We start from the raw sequence: 10,449 nt of genomic DNA on the forward strand, positions 1-10,449 counted from the left end.
GTCAATATCATTTGCATCTGTTGTCGAAATTATTATTATGTTAACCATAGCTACAGTTCATGTGTACATATATATCTGCAACAGTATATCATACTTAAATACATAGGTCAATCTCTTCAACAACAATATATATAAAAACGTGTGTATTTATGCGTGTTCTTAATTAACAACCTGAAATAACGAGAACTATATTCCCGACATTTAACTTTTTAATATGGTGTTTCAATATATATATATACACACGAGTCTTGGTAAGGGCTTTACTATAGACTTGTAAAACTTAACATATACTATAGTACAATCATCACACTTCGTTGTAAATATTAACAATCGCGTGCGGTGTGCGTGCATGTTGCAGAGTTATTCGTTCCAAACATTAGTGGTCCATCGTGGTCAAAATTCTTTAAGCTTCTTAGCCGAGATTTCTAATTATATCCTGGGCCTACTATTAAATAAACACACAAACAATTGCAAATAACCTTTCTTTCCATCACACGTTGCTTTTTAGGTTATAAATGTAACAAGTTTTAGGTCAAAACGGGCATCTACAAATAAGTATATCAACGTGGCTCTATATTAGGAACTACAGACATACGTTTTTGTTGGATTTGTATTACTTTTATTTTACTTAATTACCATTATTATACATGCCTGTTTCGTCAGTTAACTAATTATTAAAGTATCTTACTTTAGGCGGAATGCTTGTTCGTTTGTTTTTGTAATCGTAAACAAGTATTTCAGAAAGGCAAACACTTAGTAATTCCCATTTATAACCACCGTTTCTTTACTTTTATAGGTACCCGTGTGATTTCCATGTGACGTTTCGAAATTGATTTATTACACGCTTCTCTCCTGTAAACGAATTTTTTGTCAAGATTATTAAAACAAAAATAAAATATAAGCCTGCCACAAGGTTGTCTACCTTTCCGATCCCACTCGAATCTCTTGTATTAATAAGTAGAGGCTGGTAGAACGGTGTTTTCTGTTCCACGGCCAATCGCGGCCGTTTTGTCACCTGACACATGTTCATTCCGGCCGAAATGCTGTTTACTGGACCTGCCACTGAGGGCGCCACATGATTTTGGACTGGCTGAACGAGAGCTGCTGAAGGAACTCCGGTAGCTGCCGGCATATTCAAATTACATTCTTCGGAATACCTGTAGGCTTCATGAAACCTGTAAAAAAGATGAGCAATCTTCAGTAATCAAATCTTGAAATTTTTAATTTTGCAACTTCCTTTCTACTTGTATGTATCACAAAAAGTATATTACGTATTTTAGACAAAATGTATCTTTCACTGTGACAGAGTAACCTGACTGGATAGGCATTTCATACAGAAATGTCTACAGTTATTGACATTCACAATTCGTTTCTTTTACTCCAAGCAAAGGGAACTGTAAATTCTAGGACCAAAATAGTATTTTTACTCTAGAAAAATAAAATGTTATCTGAAGCGTAGTTTGGCCATAATCAACTAAAGGCAGAACGATGCCAACCAAAACTGGTAAGGTTTATTAATACTTTATGGGCACACGTCCTTACGATCTAGAAAATACAATATGGACGTCATTTTTCCCGAAGTAGACGTCATGTGTATTAACAGATGGGCAGGTTTTTTTTATTAGAGTATCGCTACTTTCCGAATAATAGTACGTCATGAACAGGTTTTTATTGGAATAATGTACTTGACGAATAACATTATGTCACGAACATGTTTTTATTGGAGTAACGTTACTCCATGTTGATTGTGTTTAGACAACACTTCAGACATCACGCTAAGATAATGGTTGTTACACATTAGACTGAAGAGGTTTTGCAAGTCACTCAGTTTTCTCTTATACAGATGTATATCTATACAAAAAAGGAGTCATTTGAACTGTTTCGTTTTATTGTACCGTCAAGATCTGTTACAACCATCTCTACAAGAAGGATGAACGTGAGAGTAGTGAAATCTGAATCTCTTTCAGTACCACTACGGTTTTCATCAAATATAATCCGCCTTGTAATAGCAAAATGATAGCCTTATAATCAAATGTTCCAACGAAGCTTTAAAATGGAATAGATCAAGCTAATTACCAAAATAACTAGTTTTATTACACTAAAAAAGTTATCCAGTATATATACTTATATGTTCTGGTGAAAGAATAAAGTTTAAATATAAACATTTAACACGGGATCATATAGCTGCTTCAGACTACAAGTCCGTTATTCTTCAAAGCAAAATAAAGTGTTTTTATGATACACCCAAAGGTAAAACACAATTCGGAATACTCGCTTTTTATGTATTTTTTACGATGTGAACATATCTGATGGCACGCATGCGCACATACTCAGGTCAGTGAACTTGTCGTCGTGTGGGTTGGTAGATCCTCTGTCAATGAACGACAGAAAGAGTTCTTATAGCGCTCTAAAACCATTTCTATAGGCCTGAAAATATGGTGAAACGTTACGTTTGACTGCAAAATGTCTACACTTTAATGTAACTCATTAAATATCTATATGTTACTTGCTCGCACTACAATCATTTATTCAATCTTCCTTTATAAATTGTAATAAGTATAGATAAGGAAACAAAAATGCGAAAGTAATGAGTTGGAAAAAAAAGAAGAAATAGTTTATTTTACGTGTTTTTGCTTAATAGCTTAAAACAATAATGTCTTCATTAGGTAATTTATGGTTGAAATTACACCAAAAACTGACAGGATTTGTAATGTTTAACAACAAATCCTTTTGTCCAGAAATTTATCATTTTTTATCGTAAAATTCTGATAATTTTTTTTCATCTTTATACATTCGACTATACAGTTTCCTTGTTCTCCATGTTTCATGTCTAATTTGATTGTTTCATTTAAAGCCCATTAAGAAACAAAATTATAATTATAGTATTAAAAATCTGCTGTTCAATATGCACCGATTCTAAAGTTCTCCGGAAAGAACCGTGATATACAAGTCAAGCTTGTGTCGTGTTTTAATAAATATAATTACCCCCATTCTCTCTCTCTCTCACACACACAGCATATATATATAAAACCAGAGGGAATCCTTAATAGCCGCGACACTTGTAATTCGTTTTGGCAGGATTAGAGTAAATTAATCTACGAGACCTCTTTCCCTTTTTATTAGCTATATTTTTGTGCGCCAGTAATACCAAGCGTGGGGTGCGCCGTATACCCGATTCAATTTTATTACTCATCAGGATCTCTACCAGCTTACTCTCGAATTGAAATTCCTTTAGGCAGGATCTACGAGGCCTTGGCCGCAGTAAAATACATTAATTGAAAGGGTTTGACCTCCTGAGTTCAAAACTGTAATTATATCTAAAATCGGTCAAGAGGTGACGGAACTTTGAGCTAAAAGATTGTACTTGAAAAAAAAAATGAAAAAAAAAACTCGGAACCGTTCTATGAGCCGCGGCTAAAAAATGGACGAGTGACAAGAATAACTGTGAGACTATCCTATGAAAGCAGCTTGTTCCCATGAAGCGTAAGTTAACGTGGAAGGTATGGGACCATGTGTGATGCCTGACGTTTCAACACTTTTATCTGTTATACTCAAGTTACTTCATAACACTTGGGCAAATGTATCACACCAGTTACTATTTTCTTACACATCTGACCACGTCCAAGGTTATACTGTAAGAAACTCTCTCCAATGTTAAACAAACAGAAAAGAGTGGGAGGGATTATTTACTTGTTAAATTCATCTCTTACTGAAACCGAAAGGATTGAGCAGCGTCTACTTGATAATAATAAAAAAAAACCTTGGCATCACTTCAAGGCCGCCAATATACAGCAGTATCCCGCCTACTGCTCGCTTGGGCCGGACGTCTTCCACCTGTTAGTTTGTTTGTTTTTTTACCGTTGGCACTCAAGATGCACGTAAAGCAAATTAAAAGCAAGCTAAAAATCCTTCTACAAAATGAAATAACTGTTTGTAATGCAGCTTAAAATGTAACAATAGTAATTATCAACACCAATTTCTACTTACTTTTAGAACTCTTCTGAAATGGATTAGCAACTAAAGATTATAGAAATACCCGATTTACACAGAATCTATTCTGCAAGTGATAAAACAATACAAGTTATAAAAAAGAACTGATACTGAATGTAAAACTTTATTTCCTTAAGGCAAAAACTGCAGTTTCATTTCTCAGATAATAAAAAGAAATTCAAGTAAATAATTAGTTTCTTCCAAATACAAGTTTTTCAATAACTAAACAATGTGGAAGTAAATTGTTATCATTTCCAAGAACAAGAAGAAAAAACAACAACAAAGAACTAATGATAGGTTTTCTAAACACATTCTTTATATTAATAAAAATGGTTAGAACAAAATGTAGCTAGACTCTTGAATTTCTGTCTCTTAAAATATATTGTAACACCTATTTAGCGTTACTATTGTACACGTAGTAATGTTTAAAACTCATGTATAGATAAAGCTTAAACAGAAAAACAAATTAATCATTATGAAAAAGATTCCCAGAATATGAATAATACACAAAGTCCAGCTTCTTTGAGTGAACAATGTCAATGAAGAAGGAAATTGTGCATTAAAGAGTTCAGCAACATATATTAAAAGTAAGAGAACCTGTCCTATATACTTATCTTATTTTATAGAATAAAAATGGCATTATCATTTATAATTTATCTAACAACTATTCATTCATACTACAAGCACATTAACTAAGCTTCCAGATTGGTGGACCTGACTAACACCTAGTACACAGAAAAATTAAATTATTTTTTTAAAACTGCAGACAGAATAATTGTATATGAAAATCAATTGAAATAAAACTGCTATTAAATATGATTCTCTAAGCAATATTCATTCTGTCCCTTTGCTACATTGAAATTGGTCTATTTCACTTTCAAACTTATAATACTTTCCCTTAATCACCAATCTTTTATATTTTACAATATATATATACATAAATATTTCTTTTGCTCTATGCATAATATAAAATCAATCTACTTATCTAAGTTTCTCCAGCAGCTTACACTGTAGTGTCAAATTTTATATACAAATTTTAACCTCTGTTTAAACTCTCATTTTTATCTCCTGTGAGAACCAAATATAATGGAACCCATAACAATACATTTTACAACATTGAATAGCAACACCTAAAGAAATCAGTGTGTATATATGTATGTGACAATTACTGTGTGTTTATGGAAAACAACCGTGTTACATCTAGCACAGACCTTGAATATTTGCTTTGCATATCAATTATACAGGAATGTATCACATGACATTTAATTATTCCATGCCACGTGTGTACATGCTCACTTAACTAATAGCCTTGAGCTTTTCTGACCTCTGTTGACACACTTAAATTCTAATTCAAACCTTAAACTTATCTTTCAAACTCCCTTTTACAAAACAAAGATATGGAAAATTAGTTTTCTTAGATCCTTTTTTTGCTGCATTTTGACAGGTAACAAACATATCCACAACAAGGTAAAATCAAAACTTTAATGTATTCAGTAACAATCATAATTATTAATAATAATACTACTATACTTTAGACTACTGGTATGAGCTGTCATTAAAGATAAGTTATGCCACAATTCAGAATACAGTTTAAGAAGATATACACAGTAAAAAAAAATGGTGCAACATAGAAAAAATACATTAATCTAAAAAATTAAGTGTATATCTATGTGTATCATACTATAAAGATGTTCCATTATGTGTTAGCATCCATCATCCAGAGTTGGTTGATCCAATCACAGTAATTTTTTGTATGGTAACTAGAAACTATTTTATTTTAGGATTTGTGCCCAAGAAAAGGGATAAAAAAAAGACCCTGAAATAGCACATTTCCCCCTTTTTTTTATAGACTTTTAGCTTATATCACCCACAGTTGGCTGCCTAGATTATCATAATTGAAACTGTCCAATAGTTTATATGAGCTCTTTTGTTTTATGATTTTTACCCAAGAAGAATGGATTAAAAAACATCTTGAAATAAGGCACATTTCCACTTCTTTTCTTTTATAGACATAAGTATTAATCAATTAAATGAGTCAATTACTATTTTCCACAAAGCAGGGTATACAATTAGCATCTGATGAGGTCATTGGGGATTTAACAAGAGAAGAAAGGGGAACATTAACTAACATTGTCCTTTATACAGTTTCTGCTTCTTTAATGGGTATCCTCAGTTAGTCTTTAATAAAAGATATTTCATACACAAAGCCAAGTTTACTTTACGGCAAAATAAAAAAGATATTGAAGAAATAACTAAAGGACTGTTAAGTTTCTATGAAATATGTATTCAGATCTCTTGTGAAAGGCAGCATAAATATTTTTGTTAGACATTTAACACCCTCCATAGAAAAGCAATCTACTTGAAAATCTAAAAAATGCAATAACTGTTAAATAAACAATATGAGAAGGTTCTTATGCTTTAAATTAAAAATATTTCTAGCATAAGTTGAAATGATTAAAACAAAGTTTAAAACCGAGTTTCATCAGTATTCACCAAGTACCATCTTTTTTCTTTTGTTGTTGTTGTTAAAATGTTGTGGTTTGCACTTTTAGGATCAACTTAACATTAAAGATATCTTTTATTTTTAAGTAAAATATTTTTATACACAGACACAATCTACAGATTATACTTTTTTAAATTCTAATCAGAAAATTCTGAAGTGCAATTTTTTTACTTACTTAAGTTAACATCATAATCCTTGGAAAATAAAGTGAGGTTTACAGTATGAACCATTTCAAATAAGAATAACTGAATGTCAATGTGTGAAAACTTAACAGATTAGAACTAACCAATAATTTCAAGTTTTTTAAATTAATGTACAAAAAAAAATACTTTCTAGAATCATCCAAGAATATTACCATAATCAATGATTACATTTATCTAGCTTACCTTTCTCTGTCTAGTTGTTCATTGTATATGCTGATGTCTGAAGTAGGAAGAAGAGTTGGACAACATCTCCCTTGGTGCTGAACTTGACCTTGGATATGATGTTCTACAGGACTTTCAGCCTACATGAAAACACAGCAAAAAACTGGACATTAATAATCTGTCAAGATACAGAAACATAATACAAGTGTTGCCACAAAACAGTTAATGATAACACAAAATTTATGACTCAAACTGTCCCATTAAGTGCATTTACTATTCCACCTGATGAACAACAAAACTTATTTTCGGTTTGATCATTCCACAGAATAACATTTTCTTGTTTCATCACGACCTCAAGTAATAATAACAACACTAATTATGTCTGCTTCACCACAACAACATAAATTACATTTATTTCACCATAACCACACAAGTAACAAAATCATCAATGATATCAGCTTCACCACAACTACATGAGTAATACGATATTATCAATTATATGTCTGCTTCACTATAACCACAAGTAATATGATAACATCAATTACAAATGTTCTTCATCACAACCACACAAGTCATATAGTATCATCAATTATGTCAGCTTCACTGCAACAACATGAGTAATATAATATCGCTTCTGATGTAAACCTTCATAAGGAAAGATCAGGGTGACATGTCAATTTGCACATTTAGGTCCCCTTTCCACTCACCAAAACAGGTAACCAAAGCACTAAATGTATGCTTTCATGTTCATCTAACACTTTTAAACATTCTGATGAGAAACATTAAACATATAAAAAAATTCTGAAAAATAAGAACATAAAAACCATTTGCACTTACAATTCCCATTTTCTTATAATACAGTAGTCAGCTCTAGTGTGCAAAAGTGACTCCATGAACTACTTCATATTAGTACTTTTACAACTGGTTGTGTTTTACTTGTCCACACAAGCTCTCTTGTAGTTTGTTTTTCACTTGGGTTAGACGTTTTAAAATGAAAAACAGTTATTTTGTCTTGGAAATTTGAGAAAATAATATCAATGAAAGTGAATCATTCTTCCTTACACCATAAGCCTTTAAAACCACCTATGTAGTTTTTGTACACTTTTTTTTAAACAAGAAAGATGGCTATAAACCAAAAAAGTTAAATTTAACACAAGTTACAACTTTATTTTTAATAGATTAGAGTTTAGAATAGATTAATTGTGGAAGATTAATTATTTAAACAACTTAAATAAAAAAATTTCCTGAACCATGAAAATGGTTTAAATGTAGATTAAAATAAAAAATATATAAATATTCCTTTAAAGTCTGTTTTTGTTCTCAGATGATTATGATAAGCAGGATTTTATTATGAGGCCTAGAAGTTTCATAAGTTGTAAATATTAACCATGGAAAATTGAGGTGTACACAAATGTGAAAGTTATATGAAAAGGATGTTTGCACTGGAATAAAAAGTGTACAGATTACTATTACTCATTAATACAGATTTAAAACAAGAGATACAGTATATTGAAATTGTTTTTTTTAACTAACTTTTTGTGCCTCTTCATCATTTTTTTAAGCACATTTATATGGTCTGATGAAAAGAAATACAGAAACTATCATTATTCTAGTTCTGTAAATCAAACATTGTAACTATAAAATAGTAAAAACTAAAACTGTTAAAAATGCTGGAAGAGAAGAAGAAAAACTGGTCAACAATATGAGAAGATAATTTTCAATAAATTCCACCAAAAATCCTCTGATGAAAATATGTTTTTCCACAATCTTTCATTTTTTTTCTTATTTTCAGATCTGTCATGCAATGTTCATATTTTTTAGTTATTCTTTCTGTTAAAAGGCAAATGTTTAAAATAACTTTTTCTATGTACAATGTCAATAAAAAAAATCAAAGGGCAATCAAAAAACTAACAAACAAATATAAGCTAATAATACCTTCTAATCTTTCTTTTTCTACCAAAAAATCAAATGGAAATAAATACTGGAACATTTAAGAAAATATGTAATATGTTCTCTTAAATAAATATTCTTCTTAAATATTTTAAGATTTATTTCAATATGAAGTATTTTAATATCTATGATGCATAAATTTATTTAAAAAAAATAATGTTTTGCTAATTATACTGCTTCTAAGTAAACAGTAAACTTGCATATACATAATCATTCTTCTGTCAACTCTATAAAACACCATTGCTAGGGTTAAAAAAAATTCCATTTTTCAAAGAGAAATAAGACACTAAAACTTGTTTTGTGGATAGCATGAAGTATAAATAAAAAAAAACATTACTTTATAATACAAAATACAATAAATCAACAGAAACCCGTGTTTAGACCTCGATCTTCATATGAATGGTCTACAATTATTTCAAACTTAACATTCCTCAAAATAGTTTTAAGTTGAACTTTTAGAATGTTGCAATACAAGATAAAGTGGCAGCAAAAGACAATAAATTTGAGATCTTACTTAAACAAGAAACTTAACATCATGAGCTGAGCTTAAGTTCATAGCCATTAATAATCAAAGCTGAACACAAAATGAACAGTAAGTTTGTACAACAAACAGAAATGGTGGATCAAGGCTTTGTTCCTTCAGAATCTATTAAATACATATAAGTTAGGAGTTAAGGCCATAGTTTTCTGTAATACTAAATATGATACAAAGGAACCAACAAACTGTTGGACATTAGCAAGTTAACTGCAATGACATGCAACTATGTTAATATTTTGTACTACTGTAATATTTTTAGTTAGATTTCAAACAACTCCACCTCCAAGATGACTTCACAGACCCAAGTTTGGAAAATGCTCATAACAATGGGATCTTGTTTGCATAATTTATGGAAAATTTGTATCCTAATCCAATTTCAACTGCCAAGTAAAGAGTTATATGTTCAATGAACCACAAAAAGAAGGTGAAAGATTTGTTACCAAATTAAATGGAATAAAGCTACTGGTAAAAACTTTGTACAAATATTCGTGAAACAAAAAGGAGTTTTTATCCTCATGCAATTCTTAATAACAGCTTTCTAACTAGGAAGAATTTTACTGATTTTTATATTCCACTTTTCCAAAAAGTCACCTACATTAACTTAGTTTAAGTATAAGTAACTATCAATTCATTTTGGTCTAACTCACTGCCACACATTGGGCATTCTTCTCCCATCAAGATGCACACTATTGGTAATATAAAAACTGCAAAACTTCACTTTTGTTTGATTTAATGCTAACAATGGATATCAAAACCTTACTTTATTTTGACACTTAACTTACATGATAAGAAGCATCCCTGTAGAGCTGCGAATACAAAGATACTGGAGTACGAGGTGCTGCTGTACGTGGATAGGAGTAACGGGTGGGATTTTGAGGAAATGAGTAACCAGGAGTAAATGCCACTGGAGGACTCAATGGCCCTGTTTGTCGTTTGTAAGATGCATTTCCTTCATGAGTAGGTCTGAAATAAATCAATATTCAGAACAATAAGTAACTAAATGTAATAGTTTATTATTCATGAACAAAGACTGTCGTTACTTGACACAGAAAAAATGGCTGATAACTCAATGCTTGATACAAGTCTTTAGTAGTTAAAAAAAA

The 10,449-nt window shown here is 30.9% G+C and overlaps 1 protein-coding gene across 3 annotated transcripts in view; it reads right to left on the reverse strand.

Moving 5' to 3' along the window:
* The window catches only part of LOC106459370, a 94,908-nt gene that overhangs the window by 49,186 nt on the left and 35,273 nt on the right, over positions 1–10,449 (reverse strand). For all 3 annotated transcript variants that reach the window (XM_022385841.1, XM_022385843.1, XM_022385842.1), the window contains exons 2-4: positions 10,129–10,309; positions 6,880–6,998; positions 923–1,175 (exon numbers count right to left, since the gene is read on the reverse strand). In XM_022385841.1, the coding sequence (XP_022241549.1) occupies positions 923–1,175; positions 6,880–6,998; positions 10,129–10,309 (553 nt within the window). The remainder of the gene's footprint in view (positions 1–922; positions 1,176–6,879; positions 6,999–10,128; positions 10,310–10,449) is intronic.

The sequence above is a fragment of the Limulus polyphemus genome, unplaced genomic scaffold (genome assembly GCF_000517525.1).
Source record: "Limulus polyphemus unplaced genomic scaffold, Limulus_polyphemus-2.1.2 Scaffold598, whole genome shotgun sequence".
NCBI lineage: Eukaryota > Metazoa > Arthropoda > Merostomata > Xiphosura > Limulidae > Limulus > Limulus polyphemus.